Raw genomic sequence first — 21,676 nt, 5'->3', positions numbered from 1 at the left:
GAAGGTGTCTCGTTGATGACTATTAAGGGCATGAAAAATCTTTCTTACGTTTTTTAATGACAGCACTTTAAAAGAAAAGTTCTACTGCTTTTCATTCAATTTAATTTATATTTTTCTTAACATATTCGTGGTCTGGTGATACAGGGGAGTGAATCCTCCTAGTGTATAGAGACCTGAAGCTCCTGATCACTTAGTGCTTAAACTGTATTTGAGATGCAAGGCTCTTCATGTGTTGATCATCCAAAATATAACCAGTTTGGCATGCTATTTTGGAATTAGTAGGGCTGTCTGGTTTAGAATTCTATGTGAAAGTTGGCTGGGTAGAAAAAGTATTCCTTTCCCACATAATCTGGAAAGAAGGTGTCACAGAGGAAGTGGATTCAAGGCTGAAAATTAATTCAAATGTGCTTTTTCAAACGTATTGTTTTGTTCTAAAAACAGCTATATTTACTTTTTAAAACATCTTTGGAGCAGACCTTCAACAAAACATTTAGTATATATTTTTATTATAAATACAGCACTTAAATTCATTTTGGTTTTCTGGGTTGAAGTTTAGCATAGCTGCAGTCTTTTCAGGTTTGACAGTGTTTACTCTCAATACCTTGAAACATTTTTGTTTCCTGAAAAGAGTAGATTTCTTTATATGTGTATGTATGCATCACTGCAGACTACAGTTCAGTGTCAAGATACTTGAACTGGCTTTAAAGGAGATTCTAAGTACTGGAAACAGATTGGTTGTGTTATCCCTCTTCCTAAATAAGTAGCCTATATTGAGCTTGTTACTGCTGTGACCAAATTGAGTCTAGATAGCTTATTTAAGAACAAGTGTAGGTGGAGTGCCTTTTCTACAGTGTATGTACCCATCGTGTGTTGTTTTTGTTCTTCATTTTTGTCCCAGAGATGAACAAGCAGTAGATACAGTACTGGACCTGCAGGCAGTGAGTCAGAGCAAATAGTGCCATACCAGTTTTATCACTTGACTGTTAATCAAGACTTCTTCCTTCCCCTCCATTCCCCAATAATACAAAATCCATTAAACTAATCTCTGAAAAAAAACTTTAGAATTTCTTATATACATTTGGGCCTGACTTAGGCAAGTGCTAACTCAGTAAATCTCTCTAAATTGAGCATTAGTTGGCCTTGTCCAAATCCTGTTGTCTGCAGAGAGATTTGACTGAGATATAAAACCACCTCAAATATGTTTCAGTGTTATTCACCCACTTACAACGACTGCCAGCAGCTAGTTGTCCATTTTGCAGAAAAACACGTCTTATTTGTCTCTATGTGCTTCTTTCTTCAGGAATTTTATGTTTACAAGTTAGTTTTTAAAATGCCTTTAGCTTCTAGTGTATCTTTCAAAAATAATGGTAATTACATACATATAAAACTTACAGTTTGAGAAGTAATGTTGCAGTCAGCAGTGACTGGATTCAAAAACAGTGTTCCAGCCCAGATCACAAGCCAAGAGAGTTTCATCTTTACAGCCTAGCAAAAAACAATACTTTTGTGTACCAGAATACCAGTGTCTTCTGTAGTAGTAGTTTAACAAATTAATAGATATAGTTATTTCCATGATAATTTAATAAATTTTATTCTACATAGGTACTACGAAATGTAAAATTAAGGGGAAAACATAGGTTACCAGAATTAATGCATTCAGCTTTCTCTTAATTGACCCAGACCTAAAATTCAGTGAGCAGACTGTATCAGCAAATAGAAAAGGGATTGATTAGACAAGTTAATAGACAACAGTTCCATAAATGGATAAAATGAGTAGGCAGGGATGTACTCATTAATATCGCCATGAAAGCAGTTATGAGTACTGGAAGACTCTGATAGGAGTAAACTGCAGAAAGTATTCAGGCTTGTATGCTCTCCCTAAATAATTTCTCGTGTTGCCACTGACAGAGGCAGAATACTGTACTAGATGGATTGCTGGTTTATCCAGTTAGATTTCTCTTATGTCCATATGTAAGTTATTAAGCAGTTTTTGTGAACTTTTAATTAGTAGATGGATCTTCTAATCTCTTTATTATCCATAATATAACATATATCATACGACATAAACCTGGATCTCTGTATTATGAAGGTGTAGTTGTTGCTCTGATCTTTGGAACTAAGTAAACATGGTTCAATCTCTTGTGCTGAAGTTTTTGTACACATTTGAACCTTATTTTTTGAAAGTCAGGAAAGCTTTTCTGACGAACGGTATTCACTGTGACATTAACTTCTCTCAGAGAAAGTGTCACTTATGTATCCCCTCTGAATCAGGCATTACTTGCAAGATCTACTCATTTTGAACAGGAACGTTACACGATCTCTGTCAGATGTTAAATCAGTCCCTGTTTATGCCAGACTTGAATTAAAATGTTATGTAAAAGGTAGATTATCCCTTCATTTTTACATTTTTTCTTAAGCATCTGAAGAGAAAAGATAGTGGGCTAAGTGAACCTCAATCTCGCCTTCCCAGATTTCTATCTTCCAGATGAAAAAGACCCAAAAGATAAGGTGTAAGATACTTGTTTAAAGTGCCTATTGCATCTTGAGCTGTAGAGAGTATTCACTGAATTTAACAGAGAAGAGTGGGGGAAATTACATAAGAAAGCTCAATTGCACGAACAATGCTAAATATAGGCAGCCAGTCAGACTTAAAAAACTCCACCAATCCTTAAAAACAGTGCCACAAGGCCTTTGCTGATCAGTATGGAGTAGATGAGGTCACGGAACGAATTGGTCAAGTCTAATTGATTGCTTTGTGTAGAAGCAATTTGTGCGTCTGAGGACTGACCTCATTCACCTAAGTGAGTCAGTCTGGAAACTTACTAACTTCTTAGAAAGAAGAAGATAAATACCACTTATACTGCTCTGATCCATTATGCATTTCTGCTGCTATGGGAAATTTATATTAAATACAAAAAAAGTTCATAAAGCTTTTTGTTAGACATTATCCATGGCAGGGACAAGGGTTACTAGCAGCAGCCACCACTGTGGTATTATGTCCTGTATTAGGTATTGTTCTTGTCAGTGATGGTACTGGTGGCCTGCATACGTTTTGGAGCTAGTTTGTGTATTGCTAGTGGAAAACATAACGCAGTTTGAGAACTCCCAGTATAGACTATGTTAACAGTTGGATCTTGTGGCATACTTGGACCTTAAAGATACTGCTTCCAAGATGTTCAGAAACAGAGTGGGCCTTAACCAGGCAATCTAGAAACACAGATTAATAGTATTATTGTCGTTTGCAGATTTCAAGGAAAACAATCTTCTAATAAGAGTGGAAAAAATACATTAAAATATTACTTTAAAAGTTAGTCTGTAAGTTAATCAATAGCAATCAAGTTGAAAATGAAAGTTAATTTAAAAGTTTTTCAAAACTGTAAGCAAAAAGTTAACATGTCTGAATGAAGGGAATGTCATTAACTTGAAGAATCCTTTTCCTGTCTAAAAATTCACCCTATGTATGTCTAAGTCAAAAACATAGTTCCTACTTTTTACTTTAGTTTCTACTGAAAAGTTAGGGATTTTCTTACAAATTTGATTTCCTTCATTGTGCGTGTGGGAACCTGTATAATCATTAGAAGAACAGGAAAACATCTGTAATTTTAGTTGCAGCTTAGCTTTTTACTGGAACCAGACTTTAAGAATTGCTGTTTAAAGTAATTGCTTTGGAAAGAAACTGAGCCTAGCAATACATTGGTAATACCTTGACATTTCCATGTAATTAGAAGCATTTTCTTAAAAAGTTTTCCTCTGAGAACTTTTAAAGATTTTATCATTTAATAGTAATGTAATTCCTATTGTTTTTCTTGCATTTGTAAAGAAAAGGGCAGATTTGGGGAGGTAATGGAGTTTATGTAATCAGCTAGTCTGCTTTTCAGAGAAGAAACGAACTGTTCCCTGGCTTTCTACTGAAGTATAATTTACTTAACAACTTCGCATGTCCAAGTTTTGTAGTAATTCATGAACTTTTAATGTATCTCAAGATGTATTTGTTTCCAGTCTAGCAACAAAGTTATACTAATACATCTTTGCCTACATTTTGAAAAAGATGTGACAAGTGTCTTACCTTTCTGTTGCTTCTTAGAGACAGCATATGTACATGTGTAGATTTTTCACTTCACTGACAAGAAATAATATGGTGCAACAGCACTTTGGTTTTGTTCAACCTTTGTACCTGATGAATAAGCAGGCAGCATAAAAAAATAATAAACCTAGAAAATCCTTAGCAAAAGATTGACTAGGTTGAGCAACTTCTTATAATCATCCTGGATTTAATTGGATCTGCAGCCAATAGGGAAGTCTAATAGTAGTATGCTCAAGTGTCAAGTTCCAGGTCACATAGGAAGCACTGAGTTAAAATGCCACCGGGAATTTACAAGCAAGTTGGGTTATAATCAATTAAAGAAATGCTGGAGACAGAAAAAGACTTGCATTTTTTATGTGATCAGTCATCAAATGAAGAAAATTTCAAAATATTTGCATACTAAAGTAAAGATCTCTAGTAGTTAGTTAAATCTGTGTTAAATTCTTGTGTTTTGTAAACATAAGCATCAGAGGAGCTGCAGGGTGTGATATATAAAGCTCATTATTTAAAAAGAATTACAAGCACTTAAGGATATCTGTTACATGGGCTATATTTTACGAAGAAATTCTAAAAACAAATGATACTTGCTCTCATTTGAGAGCATGTCTATATGCAGGTTGAAAAACGGATTATATTGGTACAGAAACACTGCGTCCAATAATTTTTTTCTTGCATTGGTGCTCATTCTCTAAGCCTCATTCTGTCCAATGCACAGCATCAAACTATAAAATGGTTCAGTCTGCCCTCATTCTCCATTCCTCTCAAATATGTGGTTGTAGAAACCATTTTACTTCACTATCCCTCTTTGATGTTATTGCCACTTTGATTTTTTGCTTAATATCTCAGAACATTCTGCAAGTTTTCCAAGCCTCATCCCTCATTCAGCTTCATCAGTAGTCTTCAAATTACTTCGGGTAATGAATTCTCTTCCTGTGACAGCCATTGCTGATACTCTTACTGCCTCTTAGAAGATCACTGAGTTTTAACCGTCTGTAAAAAGGTTTCTATCAGAGAAGATGCATCACAGCTAAGTCAGACATTTCTAGTCTCAAGGACATACTGGATCACCTTGAAGTATTTAGCCAGGAGTCCATATCACACAAGATAAAGAGACTTGCCTCAGGTAAAGAGGCTGCTCTGTAATATGTCTACACTCACTTTACATCGGTGGGGCTGGAAAAGTAGGCTTTCTTTCCTTACTCTGCCATGCCTACTTGCAGTCTCGGGCATAGATGAGAGAAATACAGTAAAGCTTGGAGACACCACTGCCCTCAACAGTGGCAGCTGCTTCCACATGGTGTTTTGGAACACAGGAGAAGTGTAGCAAGTGGTATTCTTTTCTCCCTCCCTAAATGCCCAGTGATCTCCAGGAAAAGGCACCCTGTTTGTTCTTAAAGACAAGCTCCCTATGATCAGTACTGACAGTCTCTCCAGCTGAATTACATCTAGTGTGGAGATTTATTCTGGAAATCAGCAACCTTAACATTTTCTTGAATTCTTCATTGCAATTTCTCTGTTTTCTTTCTGTCATGTCTTCAGTTGGGCTTGATTTGAGAGAAACTGTCACTGCTGAGACCTTGCAACAGCTTTCATAGGCCCAGATTGAGGGATGAGGAGCCTCCAGTAGAGAAGTAACGTGAAAGCTCCCTGCCACCTCCCAGTTCTGTGCCTTCTAGAGGGTCTTGAATCAAACTACTCTCATAGCTTAAGAACATGCTTCACTTAAAAAAATTACTCCTTTCCACTACCAAGTGTAATATAATTATCCATTCATAAACTGGTGTAGTTACAGTGAGGGCCTCATTCTTTGGACTGGGTCTGAACAAACCATTTTTACTCTCAAGAGGGTGTTCCATTTAATGTCATGTTACAACCAGCCAGTATTTCTTGGGCAGTCCCAGTGCACTCCAAATTTGCCACAGAAAGTGGAAGATCATCACTTCGATTTGTTTCCTCATCATCAGGCTCCAAAGCATGTTTGCAGCATGGGTTGCTAATCTGACAGAATTTCTACTTAATGTCCTCAGGTTCCTGGAGATTATAGATCTTTCTTGAAGCCAGTTGGGAGACTGGTTACACTGTTGAATCTCTTCTGAGAATTCCTCAGAAGTGGTGAAAACTATGAGGAAAGGCCAGGGGAGCTGGAATTGTTTAATCTCTAGAAGAGAAGGCTTAGGTGGGTATCTTACCAAAGTAAATACCTGATGGGCAGGAGTAAAGAAAATGGAGCTGTGGAGCTGGTCTCTTCTCAGTGATGCCCAAGGGCAGGACAAGAGACAAATGGCCACAAATTAGAGAACAGGAAATTCCATGTAAATGTAAGAAAAAACTCTTTTTACTGTAAGAGTGGCCAAATTTCAAAACATTGCCCAGACAGGTTGTGGGGTCTCCATCCTTCAAGATACTCAAAAACTGCCTGAACAAGACCCTGACAACCTGCTCCAGGTGACCGTGCTTTGAGTAGTGGGGCTGGACTAGATGACCTTCAGAAGTCCATTCCAACATCAGCTCTACTCTGATTCTATCACATTTTCATTATTCCCTTACCCTGAGATTGTCTTTGTTTAGTTCCACAATTCTGCATCATCTATTAAGCCTGAGGGCATTCTTGGCTGCAGTCATTGATCTAATAGTGTCAGTTACACAATTTAAAATTTTAGGCATCTTGCAACTCAGGAAGAGTTAGTGAAAAATAGAAGAAAAATAAATCCTGAAGGAAGGTATCCAGCTGATTTTGTCATTCTTAATAGCAGAAGTTACTGTGGAAACAAGCAAACAGTTTAAACAATTTTTCATGAACTGTGAAGGGAAGGAAGGTATACTCTTCAGGGTCTCAGGATTTTTTGGTAATTTCCTTTAGCTATGTTCTCAAATTGGCTCTCTAGCTTTCAGGAATTTCATAAAAATTACCAGATGTTATATGCCTCACTTATATATATATAAGTGAGAACAACTCTTTATGCCTTCCTTGAATCTGCTAATACATTTGCTTGTAGTTCACTATAGCTGCAGTGGTAGAGAAGGTTTTATGGTTGTAGCCCATTGATTTCCTAACAAGATTAAAGTCATGAATCAAGAATGCCAGGAATGGCTAATTTCTTAGTTCTTGCATGGTTAAGAAGCTCTACTCTGCCTAAGACGCTGAAGCCACACTCCATTCTTAAGGAATCCAACAATTCATTGCTAAAGGAAAGTCGTCTTATCATCACTATCCATACCATCAGCTCCTGGTATCTATACATTTTCTTTATGTGCATTCACAAATCACATACCAGCTTCTTTATTTCAAACTGCCTGTTCTTATTGCAGGAATTCACTGCTTGGGAGCAACTGAGAGGGAGTAGTATACTTTTGCCAGTGTTGGAAACTATGCAGGTAGACAGGGTGGGAGTGTTGGAAAGTACTATGTGGCTACTGTAAGGGCAACGAGTTATTCATCTTCCGCATTCCATGGTATGAATGTTTCTATAGCTAATCCAGTTCCAAGAAGATTAGATGCAAGTAGGTAACTCCATTTTTTAGAGCCTGTGGAGTTTTTGTGTTAAAGGATCATTTCAGCGAGGCTGAAGGAATACCAGAGTTTGAAATGGGTGCTTAAAATAAACATCAACTAGTAAAAGTTACGAAAACGTTCTGTTTTTACAGCACAGAAAAGTTAATTCAAGGTGTTGAAGAAGATATCGAACGTGAAAAGGTTGTAGCAGATGACATAATAAAAGACATGTCGCAGGAAGATCAAGCTAAATATATGGAGATGAAGGCTGCAAATGAAAAACTCTCCCAGGTTGGTTTGTTTCATTGTACTTACCTAAAATGTTTCTCAATCTGGCTCCATTGGTTCCAGATACAATTTAAATAGTAAAGAGCTTGAGAACAGAGTAATACAATAAAAAAGCTTGCTGATACCTTAATCAGTTGTAGAAGTGCCTGAAAAATAAATAAAGCAATTGACTAAAACCAGGTACTTTGTCTTTTTGTATTTCTTATTTTTAGAACAAATGATGCTCATAGTTTTCCTTTTAAATTTGGGGACTGACATGCAGATTTTAAAAGCCTCTGTAGTGCTTAGATGTTTCATCATGTGTAAAAAGCAAGCAAAAGGGAAAACCAACCCCAGCAATTTTTTTAGTTCACTTGAGTAGAAAGTTTTCTTCCTGTGTACAAAACTGAATCTGACTGGGTTTTTTTGTTTTTCTTGTTGTACGTCCGAATGTATCAGAAAAATGAACTGGGCTTTGTAAAATTTTTGTGACTTCACTTATCCTAATGTTAACAAAAGCAATAAGATTTCTAAGTTCTCTGGGATCATCTAGCTTCAGGCATACAGTCTTAGAAAGTTTCTCTGTATAGTCTGTACAGAGAGGTAGGCATCTTTTGAGGCCAGTGCTTCCCAGCTGTCTTAGGATGAGCTGAATCACTAGTCAGGGCCTACCTGTCTCTTTCTGGACTATGAAGAAACTGTGGTGGCTAGTTCAGATTTTAAAATCTGACTTTACACTTCTGAAGTAGAAATGATAAATTCCACACGCAGTACTGATTTTAAGAAAAATAGTGGAAAAAGGGCAAGCAATTTTTTGGTTATAACTCAACTGCAAGTAACAATGATAAGAGTTTATTGGAAAAGTTGGATGCTGAAAGTAAGTGAGTATTATATCTGAGTTACTTGGAGAAGCTGGAGTCTTGTCTTTTACATTTTTAAGAGCAACAATGAGATGTTTTACAGCATTTTATACTATTAAGTTGCAGGAAAAAAAGTAATCTCATCAAGTAACTTTTGTCTGAATTTTGCATTTTTTTCTTCTTTAGGAATTGGTTGTTCAACAACAGGAATTGGACGCACTAAATGTAAAGGAGGAGGCTCTAAGAGCTGTATGTATGATAACAAGTGATCTCTGTACCAATCTTTGCTGAACTCTAGTGTAAAAAATAATACAGTAGAAAAATACCTATAATCTTTCTCCTTAAATTTTCAGATACTGTAGGAACATCGCCTAGAATGGGAAGGCAAAGCTGCCTCTGTTTTCCACCAATAATTTCTAATCAGTTGTGGGTAAAAATTGTTTTTGCTAGATGCCAAGTACAAAATTTTGATAGCAATAATGAGGTTTCCTAGCTTTAGTTACTCATGTGGTTTCAAATGTTTTGTGGGACGTTTGATTGATTTGGAATTACTCACTGAAGATAAACGTTAAATTATCATTCACATCCTTCTTAAGGATTTGAGAGACATAATTTTTCAGTATGTTTTCAACTTTCAGGATGTGTGAGAATTATTTTCTTGTTCCACATTTCACTTCAAAAGCAACTGGCATTTGAAATACAAAGTGGTACCTGCTAAGATATTTTTTATCCCACATACATACATAAACACACACTTCTAATACACTGTCATATTGCTGGATTGAGGAGAATTTTCTCATATTGGGTCTTTCATGGATAAAAGGATCTATGAGCTGAAACATACAGTCATGTATATATTCAGAAACTATAATTTTTCAAATACTACTAGACATTTTTCCAGTCCTTTTGAATACTGTATATGGTTTGTGATCCCCTGGAAATGATGAAGTAGTTAATCTACTCAGAAAATTGGCCTGAGGATGAACTCATAAAGCAAGAAGTAGCTAACTGGGATATTCCATTTCAGAAAATGCAATATTGAGAATATGGATTATAAAGTTTATTGTTTATACTCTCTCTTTACTGTTTGTAACAAATAAGCTTCACTTTCAATGTATAGATAAGTGTTGCTTAACTAAATCATAATTTCTGCAATGCTCTCTTGCCATCTGGAAATAGCTAGTAGGTGTTTGCTTTTCCCAACAGGAAATAGCACACTCTCAGGTGAAACAGGAGGCTGTGCAGCTGTATGAAAAGCTCCATGAGCTCGAGGAACGTCGAGATCAAATGATTGCTGAGGATAAGAACATGGAATCTCCACAGGAAGAAAGAGAAAGATTACTAAAGCAGGCAAGAACATAAAACGTTATCATGTAAAAGATTCTCTGAGTCAGTATTTTAAGGGATTTGAAAATACTTGGGTTTGTATCTTGCCTTTATTTGCTCTTTAAGAAGCACATACATTCTGAAATTAGGAATGGCTGGATGTTAATGAATTGGCTGGATGGGATGTTTCAGGTTCAGCCAAAGCGAAATTGGCATAGTCAGCTTTTCAGCTGGTTGACTTGTTCCAAGTCATCAGTCGTGCTGGTATGGGAAAACTGATCCTGTTGAACAGTTCTATAACATAAATACAGACAATACCCTTGTGGGATACTGAGCAGACATACTAATTCAGGAACAACTTACTTAGTTTACAAGGGTCTATGTTGTGTTAGGTAACTCTCCATTTATACTATATGGACTATTGGACTGAACAACACTGATAAGCATGTCTGATTTTTAAATGTGTATTGAGAAAGCAGGAGAACATTTGGAAGACATAACACTTAAAACATGTTACTTCTCTTCAATGAAGAGCCGTCGTTAGACAATGTGACAGCAAGTTTGTGATTTCATATGCTGAGTTTCTGTTCCCTGTATACTGAATTAAGAAATCTTTTTTGATTTTCCCTTTTTCATTTGTAGATTTTATTTCATATGTTAAAGTTGTTATACTTTTTTATAGGTTAAGGACGATAGTCAAGAAATAGCAAGCATGGAAAGACAGTGAGTAATCCCATTATACTGTTGCTACAAATTACATTTAGACCCTAAAGACAGATAGTTGAATTCCATCACATATTTCTATGGACTCTTAGAATATCACCACATTTTTGAGCCTCTGGTGGTGTTAACCTTCCACAGAGAACAGAATATATCCTTCTGTTTCAGCTAAACAACTTTATGGTGATAGGACGTTTAGATCTGCATAAAAAGATACTTCCTATCCTTATGAACATGCCTTGAGAATATAAATTGGTAATAGCACTGACATAAACTTCTTTAAGGCTGAAGAAGACATTCATCTGTAAGAATCTCTGGTCCGGTGCCTGGAGCACTTCCTCCTCCTCCGTCTTCTCCTCATTGACTGTGGTGTCTGTATGGTTGTTTCTCTCACATATTCTCACTCCTCTCTCCCAGCTGCTGTTGCACAGTGGTTTTTACCCTTTTTTAAATATGTTATCACAGAGGTGCTACCAATGTTGCTGATGGGCTCAGGTTCAGCCAGCAGCGGGTCTGTCTTGGCGCCAGCTGGCATTGGCTCTATCTGACATGGGGACAGCTCCTGATATCTTCTCACAGACGCTGTCCCTGCAGTCCCCCCACCACTACTAAAAACTTACCACTTACCACTTAGTGAGCTGCTCATCTGGGACGTGTATGAAGTTGAGCCCACATTACGCTGCAGTCACATTTTGAAGAGTTTGTTCGTTATGTGTTCTTAAAACCCAAGAGTTACGAAGTTGCTTACAGAAAGTTCAATTCTAAAGAGTAACAGGACATTGCTTCTTGATTCTTGGGTACTGGACCTTTCTGAAGATTTGCCAGAAACTCTGGTAAATGTTATAATAATTAGTAATGTGTTGGGGGGGGAAGATAAAACAGTACAATATTTTTGTGATTTTAAGACTTCTGATTTCCCTTTCTTTACAGAAAAATTGAGCTAATTCCTGAAATCTCCTAGAAACAATTTTAAATTCTTTTAAGCAGTATTCCCAACTCTAATTATTGGTTAATTTTTAATGCATTGACACCTTTGATTAGATAATAAGTTGATTAACAGAATTTTTGGAAAGAAACAATAGCAGAGAATTATATTTGAGAATTTACATAGAAATGTTTTTAAGGTAATTTCCTTTCTCACTTCAATTGGTTATGTAATACAGTGTTTTACTTGGCAATTTCTTAATGGATTTTAGTGAACACATAGGTAATTTTTAAGGAATACAGTTCCTTGTTGCATTTACCAATTAAGTTGTACCTCTGCAAAGCTGTATACCAACCAGCAGAGGGACCAGCTGAGTAAGTTAAGAACTACTGGTGACTCAACAAAAAATATTTTTAATGAAAAATAGCAGCAGTTCTTATATTTAATAGATACAGGGACTAAAGTGACAGGTGCTTTACATATACCTTTTATAATAACAGCAATCCTGATATTCTTTTGGTTTTGATAAACTTAGGTTTGCTATTTTTATTCTTGATTTTTCTCTCAATTTTTTTCTAAAAAAAGTAGGTATTTTACAACACATTTTTAACCTTGGATTTAATTATCTATTTGTCAGGTTGACAGAAGTAAAAGAAAAAACAAACCATTTTAAAAAGGTTATTCAACGACTTGATATGGATCTGGAGAATCATCAAGGTAATATCACTAGAGTTGTAGCAGACTATGCAGAGCTGCATCTGTTCGTATTATAACACGTATTGTTATGGACATTAGTTGCTTGAAACTTTTAGGCTTATGCAAATGTCCATTATTCACCATCAGAAGAAGGTTTTGTGTCTAAGGGTGCAGGCTTCTCTTTTCAGATGTGAGAAATGGGGAGTACCCACCCTTAGTTGTGTGTTCATCAAGTTCATATTGAGTAGTAAAACTACCACATAAAATAATAGTACAGCTGTCTGGGTTGTGTCCCAATTTTATTTTTAGGACTACTGGAGGAATAGTTTGTCTTACTGGCAGCATTGCAGGACCAGCTCAGCTTTAGAAAAGTTTTTATTTTTCCTTTTACATGATCTTATACACTGTCAGTGAATGTGGAATTGAGAATGTTTAATAATAATGTGTAAAGCAGACAGAATTCAGTACTATTTTTATGTGTCTTTGAAACTTCTTGGGTTGATCGTTGCAAGAAGAGTTTGGGAGCTGCCTAGCAATGGCATTAGCTTAGAAACTTACCTCCAGCAAACACCTGCTGTGGCACATTAGGCTAGGTTAGGTTGTGATTTGTCCTAGCACTGGAAGTTATGGTTCTGGAGGAGGTAACTTAGTTTGAGCATAGGCCCTCAACAGCTGTGGAGGATTCTCCTTAAAATGGAAATTCATCTCACAGAAAACCTCCTTCTAGTTATAAGGAATCTTGTTTAGATAGGAGTTACATAAATATGTGCATACATTCTGGAAAACCTTGTAACAGGTTATTTAAATTCTATAGGACTGATGAATTAATATGTTGATGTCCTTTTTACTTTATACCTTTTCTCGGGCAATCAGTGTAAAATTTAGCTGTAAATTCCTTCAAGGTGAACAAATATTTCTAAAATTGACCCTAAACAAATGTTTGATACATCTGTTTCTCATTTTTTGCATTACAAAATATTTCATATTTCTCCAGATACTTTTGTGCAAATAATTGATTAAAACTGTTTTATTAGCTTTCTTGTTTCCAGATAATATCATTGCCAACTTCACTATTCTGCTTTAATTTTTCCTTTTTGTTTGGCTTACAACTCTTTTTTTGTATCTTTGGAGAAATGCAGAAGGTAAGAAGTGAGTTGCTTTTCGCATTTTATAGTTAGGTTTACACACACAGTCATTCATTGCTGGACTGTATGTCTTTCACTGTTTTAGAAAAAGACCTCTGTTGAAGAAGAGGGTTTGAAGCATTTGTAGAAGAAGGCACATGCTCTCTGTCAACATATCAGGAACTGTCAGGATATTCAGAATAAAGTTACCTTGTGGTATAATATAAAGGGAATTATACCTGTTGGTATAACATAGAGGGAATAAAGAAGATACTCATAAGGAGTAGCTTTAAGACACAGCAATCTAAATTCCCAGTGCCCTCGTCTCTAGTGAATGGAGAGAGAATCCCAGAGGGCCATTCATACTTCTGCTCCAAATCAGCACCTTGGTGTGTCCTTGAGATTCCTGTCCTCGCTCCCTCCCCAGTCAGTCTACTTCTGACTCAGTACTTAAACTGTTTATTACAAAGCATTCCCAAAACTTCCGCTTCTGAATTTTTTTAGTTAAATTTAAGGTAAAATAGCCAGTAAAAAAAAAAAAATTACAACTAAGGATTTTTTTAATGTTTCAGGATAAATATTTCAGTGCTAGGAACATTTTTGAGCAAGAAAAACAAAATAAACAGACCATAAATAGAAATAACTGTTTTTAGTTTTCACTTAAGAAAATCTAAATAAGTAAAAAATTCACCCACTTATTATACGTTCCATATATTAGCAGTTACCTTTAACTGATTAGTCAAAATCCACAGTAACTCATAATGGAATAGAATTAACACTTCATAAATCGCATGAGAGGCTAAGATATTGATGTAATAATGCCATATTTTAAAGAAAACTTCTCTGTAAAGAAATTTTAAATGTTGTGTTCTTTATTTCAAATATTTTTTTTCTTTAAACACTTGGCAGATCATGTAGCTTTCTGTTTCACGGCTCACCGTAACTAGACTATTTAAGAGTAGAACAGACTGAGTTATTAAGTATTGGAGACTTGCCTTGCAAAATGAAAGAGAGAGTCCAGCAAGGAACAAAACCACAGCTGCAAGGAAGCTGAAGCAGAATCACAGTCCCTTAGGGGCCCACGGGTGTTCTTATTGTTTGTATATACTAGATAAAAAGGAAAGCATGGGGGTGTACAAGTAAAGAGACCTGGAGAAATTTGCTTGCTCAGTTATATCTGTATCTACTTCATTCTTTTTCTTTGTATTCTTTAAAGTTACAAGATTATGCTGAAACTTAATCAATGACCAAGAGTCAAACAATTACAAATTTAGATGTTTGGAACTTAAAAGTATTCTTAGGAGCTGAATTGTCTCATCTTCTTGAAACTTGTGACAAATATATCAGGTCTCCCACTTTACTAGTACATTTTAATTAAGAGCTATTTATAGTCAGTAGTTGGATTTAAAGATGGAGTGAATTATGTATTGTACCTTATTCATTACTTCTAATACCACTATAAAGAATGTGTATGGAAATGTTCTTTTAAACTCAATTGTAGAAAGCTTTCTGTGCATTTTATTTTCCTATACCATTGCTTGTACAGTTTTCCTGTTTATTTCCCTGAGATTGTCACACTGTTGCTTACAAGCTGCGTATCCTTATGAAAGTCCATTCTGATACGTGAAAATGCCATCGAAATGGCCCATATATTAAACAGAGCTGCAGAAAGTTTTAACTAACCATGGTGCCCAAATACAGAAAAGCATTTGTTCTCTATTATTGAAATTCACCTGACCAGAAAAATCCTATGAACATCCTTTGTTCAAACCAAGTATTTATCGCACTCTTATTTATCAAAAATTCTAACCTCTAAAAGGTTCTAAAAATTGCACATTGAGGCTGATTTATTAAGCTAATTATATATATTTTTAATATAAAATGGTGTATGACATAGTTGAAGTGACTACATTAAATGACATGGGATGAGTCCTGTAATTTCTAGGCATGTAGAATTTTTATTTTTAAAACTGGCATTTTGCCTGCCTAAAGGAATCCAGGACTGAGACAATATAAAGTTAAATCAATGTTACATTTGTTGCAGGAGAGGAAAATTGGAAATACAAGGAGCTGAAGAAGAGGGAAGAAAGCATGGACAGTAAGTTGCCTAATATACTTTAATTGGGCCTAATTCCACTAAAATACAGGTTTTCTTGTATTGTTAACACTCAGTTAATTTAGAGCTGAAAAGAACAGGTGTCCTGATCTTTGCATGAAGTTTCTGTGGTCTACCTCAGGACACGGTAATTGATATTTTAGGAGTTACAGGACAGTCACAAATATTTGGAGCATCTTTCAAGGCTTTTCATCAAGCATTAAAGGTCTTAGGAACACAGCTTTATTTTATGAAAGCAAGGCTGAAATTAATTTTAAAATTAATTTAAATAAAAGATATATAAAACCAGCTGTTCAGGTCTGATTAAAAGCAGAACTTCAAAATGGACAAGCATAGACATCACATAATTCTCTAAAATTAAGGCTTCTCACATCTGTTTATTCAAGATGAATGCTACTAAAGCTTTCTTCCATATTAAAAGGTTCTTATGGTGTAGAGACCTCAGCAGCAACTAACAGAGGATGAAAACAGAACTGTTTTTAAAATATACCCTATTGCTCGTATACTGTAGTGGGCAGCTTACAAAAAAAGTTGGTCTGTTACTCAGCAAAAGGGGAAAATGACCAATAAATATGCCATGAAGGCCAAAGTATATAATACCATTTTATAACAGTGTTCTCTAAAAATGTTCAATATAACTTATGGCTAGCATGATACTGAAAGAAAGGTCTCAGCTGACAATAAGGAAAGATGGATAAGACCGTACTTAGAGAGCTTCTGCGTTTTCAAATTACCTGATTTCCTGAGAAGCAGAAGGGCAAAAACTCACTTGATCTTGATTTTCAGTTCGAATACAGACCATGAAAGGCAGGGCCTCATGATCCTTCTGACTTTTTGAGTTTTGGTTCTGCTTCTGCACTTCATCAGAGGATATTGATGCAGTTGCAGAGCTGTTTGAGATAAACTGAGAGGTTTCGGGGAACATGCGGGAATCTTAAAGATGGGAAAAGAGCAAAAATGGTACCTGCCTTGAAGAAGGCAAGCCAGGGAAGTATAGACCAGTCAGCTTAGTACCAATTTCCAGAAAGATTGTGGAAAAAATAAGCAAGCAAACAATTTGTAAACGTTACAGAAACAGGAATACGAATAACACAGTATTGATCTGTCAAGAACAACTAATTTCCTTCTTTGACGGAAAGATATTGCAGAATAAGGGAGGAGCAACAGCTGATGTGTACTTTGTCTTCAGTACATCTACTGCTGTCTCATGGTGTTCTTAGAAGCAAGTTAGGGAAATACTGTCCATTGTTAACCTATACTGTGCATTTGATTAAAAAATTATTAATTATGAAGGATTCACTGCCAAGATGGAAGGACATATTGAGTAGAGTTTTGCAGTGTGTTGGATATTCAGATTAGTCAATATTTTTCTTAATCAGTTGGATGACAGGAGAGAGAGTAAATACATGGTTTCACAGAAAATGCTACATCAGAAAAGCTGAAATCATGTTGGAGGACAGAGTTAGAATTTAAAATACTTATGGCAGATTAGAAATGACGTACAAAAAGTTCAAAAGGGATTTAAGTTGGGCAGAGTAATCAACAGCAAAAATACGGAATAGGGAGCAGTTCATCAGGCACAGCTCTGTGGTATGGCTCAGAGTTACAGTGAAAGACAAGATGAACATGGCTCAGCAGTATCACACTAACATGGAAGAGAAAATACCACAGCAGTAGATATACATAGGAGTGTAATTTGTCAGACACATGAAGTAATCTTGTTCTCTGTGCATTGAGAAAGGCTTCAGTTGGAGTATTGTCTCCAGTTCTGTACATAAAGAAGGAGGTTGGCAGTGCTGAAGAGAGACTGATGAGGGACGCAGAAAGCACGACCTGCAAGGAAATATTAAAGAACAAGTCTTTTATTTTAGAGGATTTATGTCAGTCGTCAAATGTGTAAAAAAGCTGTTTCAAATAATAAGTGAATAATCTATCTCAGCGTATACATGCAGGATAGAAAAGGAGTAATAGAGAAATAATTCCAGAAAGATTTTGGGTTGGATATTAGAAAAAACTTTCTAACATTAAAAATCACCAGGCGTTGGAATAGATCGTTCAGAAGGATTATAGAGTATCTATCATGAGCTGTCTGTAAGAAGAGTATAGGTAAACATCTGAATTACTGACATACAGTTGTTTTTGTCCTGGAGCAAGTGAATTAATTAGGTGACCTCTTGCAGTCTCTTTCATTCAATTTTTTATAAATCTGTGAAACACATAGTGCTCAAATGAAAGAAGGTCAATCAGACAGGTGTGATGAAAAGGAGAGTTGCTTGCAGAAAGACAATGAGATGAGATGTAAATATGGACCTTACTTAATGTTTCTAAATAAATTCAAAGAAGGTTTGAAAAAAAACACCTAAAAAGGTCCAGAATGCCAAAGGAGAAAAACACTAGTCAAATCATATAGGTACAATTCTTAGGTCCTAATTCCACTGTTTTGGGCTCAGTTTTATAAGATTACATATTTGTGGATTTAAAGTGCTTTAGTTTTGTTCTCTAGTTTCATATTTTTGAATGTGCCAGAATGCTTTTCTTTCATGAAGGTGTTTTATTTCACTTCTGTGCCTTCCCTATGTATATGCCTTGGAAGACTCAATATCCTCATTGCCTACAGCTTCCTTAGAAGCAAATAAATAGGTTTATCAAGATGTTGCAATCAGCTTATTTAAGACCTCATGCTAAGATGCATCAAAGGCCATGGCATCATCTGTTGTGTTGAAAAGAAGTGGCTCAGACCCCCACAAGACACAGATGTTAATGAAGCCTTTGCTCACTATTAGAGCACTAAACAGTTAAATGTGATTGAAAGTTTTGTGTTAGCTTATCTGAGTGATTCTCTTTGTAAAAATTACCCACTTGATTTTTTAATCAAAAAAAGAAACAACAGCTCCAATGTGTTAAACACCAAACATTAAGTGAGAATTTCAATACTATTACTTTCCTTACTGCCTTTCCCTTACTTCTGTTGTGCTCAGATATTTTCTTAGTGTAGAAAATTCCTGTCTGTATTTCACAGCAACAGATGGTAGGAAATATCCAGTAAGTTCCCTTTGAGGAAGGAGCTCTTTTTGGAGCTGTCATTGTTGCTCCTCTTATTAAAGTATAATTGTGCTGTCTGTAAGCTAAAACAAGACAAGTTCATTCCAAAGGAAAACAGCATCACAGAGAGAAAATAAAGCTTCCCTTTCTAAGGGTAGCTTCATTTGCAGCCTGGGTACTGGAGAAAAGCAGACCTGGCAATGGTCTGGCAATTCAGGACTTGGGACTTGACTAGCTTTTTTCAATTGCAGGCTGTTTAAGCTTTGGTTTTAACTACATTTCTGGTTACTAGTTCACAGCAGTGTTGGCAAAAAGTAAACCTTCTTACATTCTTGCCAAGTGCTGTTCTCTACAGTTACTCGTCAGCATCAGGTGGACTGAAACTTTATTTTTGAGCCAGCTGAATCTGCATCAGAACTGGTCATTATTTTTAGCAATCAGCTGTGCACATTACGAATGTGTTGTCTAATGCCATTCATTGACCTCTAAGAATTCCAAGTGTCTTTCATCCTGAAATCTATGCCTCAGAGGTAGTTTTTGTAGTATCTTAGTATTGTCCCCTGGCTCCAATAGTGCACATTTTCCCCTCTAAAAGTTTTAGAAGCTGTGCTGTGTGAAGCATTTCTGTTAACTCTTCCATGGACAGAGTTGCAGATGATGTCAGGTATTACAATAGTTTTCTTATCCATAAATGTTTTATTAGTAAAGAAATTAAAAAATAGGTATTTTTAAAAAATCCTGGATGCTCTGGGATCCACAATTCTGTAGTCAGTCTTCATCCCTTCAGGATTTGTTAGTATTTCCGTTAAGTAGTTCCTCCTGTCTTCTTTCTCTCTTCCCAAATAATCCATCCTGAATTTACTATTATCTAATGCTTCTTGCTCAACCAAGCACTTCTCTCCTTTTTCATGCAGCTAGAAAGTTTGCAAACTCTTACTTTTTCTGAGTGCTCCTGTGTATATAAGCCATGTTTCAGGAGCAGAGCCAGCAGGAGAGGGATGCTCATAACTTATAGCCCTGGGTGGCATCTTGATGGACCTCTGACGTTCATGTGATGTCTCCAGCACATTTTTTTCAATATATCTGTCACCAGGAATACAATGTCATATGCCTAGGACACAAATACAGAGTGCATACCACCATTACAACTGTCTTGTTAGATTCAGCTGGACACTTACTAGAATGAACATAAACTAAAGATGTAGCAAAGAGACATCATGCAGAAAGAAAGAGATGGTACCAGGTGAATATTGATCTCAGGTTCTTAGCAGTGTTTGGCATTTAGTCCAGGCCATTAGAGATAGTGAAGTCACCTGTTTCCTTTATTTAGTAGCCCATTTTGATAGCTTTCAGAAAAATTAAGACCAACAGCTGCTGGGACAAGCGTTCAGAAAGGTGTCAGAAATGATAGTGACGAAACTCCTTTTCCATTGAGTGGCAACCCTCACCTAAACAGTGTCCAAGAAAGTGGTGACCTTATGTCATTATTCAGTCAAATATGTGTCTCTGGAAAAATTGTGAACTTTTTCATTCCAACCCATAAGTTGACAAGTTTCAATGACTCTACCACCTGCCTCTTAAATAAACTATTAATCTTAAAGTAATCTGTCTGAAATTGTACAGCTTATCAATTTAATACAAGGTTTTGACTGGAAATGACAAGGGCTTGTGCTGTACCCATGCAAATAGCAGCCTTCTTTATCATGTTTGTTGATCTCTAGATTTTCTTGAGACTTTTGAAGAGGTGAAGAATCAGGAATTGGAACGAAAGGCCCAAATAGAAGCCAATATTGTTGCACTCCTGGAGCACTCAAGCAGGGTAAGTGCCTTTCCCTCCTCCTGTGGCAAGCTAGGAGTTTAGAAGCACAGAACAGGAGAATGAATGGATAAAGAAGGATGGTGTTTTTTATACATTATCCACTCAGTATCTGCATAATAATCTCTTAAGAGGGTTAAACATTAAACCATGTACAGCTGTAGTTTAAAAAAAAAAAAGAAAGATCTGTTTAATTTCTTTTCATTTCTGGGGAGAGAGTTTCGAATATTAGATTATACTTGTGACGAGAATAAAAGAAATGTTTGCATAATTGCTGTAACTCGTCATCATTGCTATAATGAACATTATTCCATTCATGATAAACATTTCAGAATACTACAAATAAAACTACTGCAATATTTTGTTTACCTAAGTCTGTAAATCTCAGTTCATGGGTATTCTGTCACTAATATTAAGTAAGTGACAATATTTCAATCATCTCTCTGATCTACTAAAATTACATCTGAAATACCCTGCTGTGTAATATTTAATGTAGACACTTTAGAAATTGTTCCCATTTGCAGTCTCACTTTTTTTTGCACTTTCAAAACATTTTTTCTTCTAACATTTTTGGTTCCCATGGATCTTTTGTCTTACAAAAATCTTTCAGCTGAGTAATACTTTGATTATATCATCATTTTAATCGTCTTCTAACTCTTTCAGTGTGGTACACCGTAAGGTATATTTTAGGCAATGACACTTACTTTAGAAGAGATTGGTATGGCAACACAGTTTATACTTGCTGCATTATTGTTTAATCTTCATTGGCCTGTCAGTACATCTTTTATCAAAAGTTGACAGAATGGAAATCGTTCACATTTAAATCAATTCAGATTATTTCCACTATTTTCAGTCTTTGTAGTAGAAAAGCCAAGTAATAGACAATGTACTAGGACAGGAGAGTTTTTTTACTTGTCCAGTTACCATTTGTTATTTCAAAAGATACAGCATGTTCTCATTATTGTTATTGGTAACACACAGAATGTGAATCGTATGAAACAAATTTCATCCGTCACCAATCAAGAGCTGAAGATTATGCAGGAAGACCTCACTTTCAAATCAAATGAAATGCAGAAATCACAGAGCACTGCTAAGAACCTGATTACAGGTGAGATCAGCAATGAATTTTCAAATTCATTCCTTAAAAAAATTAAAATTACCTGAGTTGTTACACTAATAACACGTACAAGATCAGTGATCTCCAAAT

General features: G+C 35.9%; 2 protein-coding genes across 2 annotated transcripts in view; one reads left to right on the top strand and one right to left on the bottom strand.

The window, feature by feature from the left end:
• Positions 1 to 4,093, bottom strand: part of LRRC19 (leucine rich repeat containing 19) — a 6,678-nt gene extending 2,585 nt beyond the window's left edge. Inside the window, exons 1-2 of the mRNA XM_009328948.1 lie at positions 4,067 to 4,093; positions 1,393 to 1,485 (exon numbers count right to left, since the gene is read on the bottom strand). Of these exons, the coding sequence (XP_009327223.1) occupies positions 1,393 to 1,485; positions 4,067 to 4,093 (120 nt within the window). The remainder of the gene's footprint in view (positions 1 to 1,392; positions 1,486 to 4,066) is intronic.
• Positions 1 to 21,676, top strand: part of IFT74 (intraflagellar transport 74) — a 39,625-nt gene that overhangs the window by 8,614 nt on the left and 9,335 nt on the right. Inside the window, exons 8-15 of the mRNA XM_009328949.1 lie at positions 7,730 to 7,868; positions 8,891 to 8,953; positions 9,911 to 10,054; positions 10,713 to 10,753; positions 12,313 to 12,392; positions 15,540 to 15,593; positions 20,375 to 20,472; positions 21,451 to 21,577. Coding sequence (XP_009327224.1) covers positions 7,730 to 7,868; positions 8,891 to 8,953; positions 9,911 to 10,054; positions 10,713 to 10,753; positions 12,313 to 12,392; positions 15,540 to 15,593; positions 20,375 to 20,472; positions 21,451 to 21,577 — 746 coding nt within the window. The remainder of the gene's footprint in view (positions 1 to 7,729; positions 7,869 to 8,890; positions 8,954 to 9,910; positions 10,055 to 10,712; positions 10,754 to 12,312; positions 12,393 to 15,539; positions 15,594 to 20,374; positions 20,473 to 21,450; positions 21,578 to 21,676) is intronic.

The sequence above is a fragment of the Pygoscelis adeliae genome, unplaced genomic scaffold, assembly GCF_000699105.1.
Source record: "Pygoscelis adeliae isolate BGI_AS28 unplaced genomic scaffold, ASM69910v1 Scaffold127, whole genome shotgun sequence".
In the NCBI taxonomy this organism is placed as follows: Eukaryota; Metazoa; Chordata; class Aves; order Sphenisciformes; family Spheniscidae; genus Pygoscelis; species Pygoscelis adeliae.
This window is presented reverse-complemented; position numbering and strand designations above follow the sequence as displayed.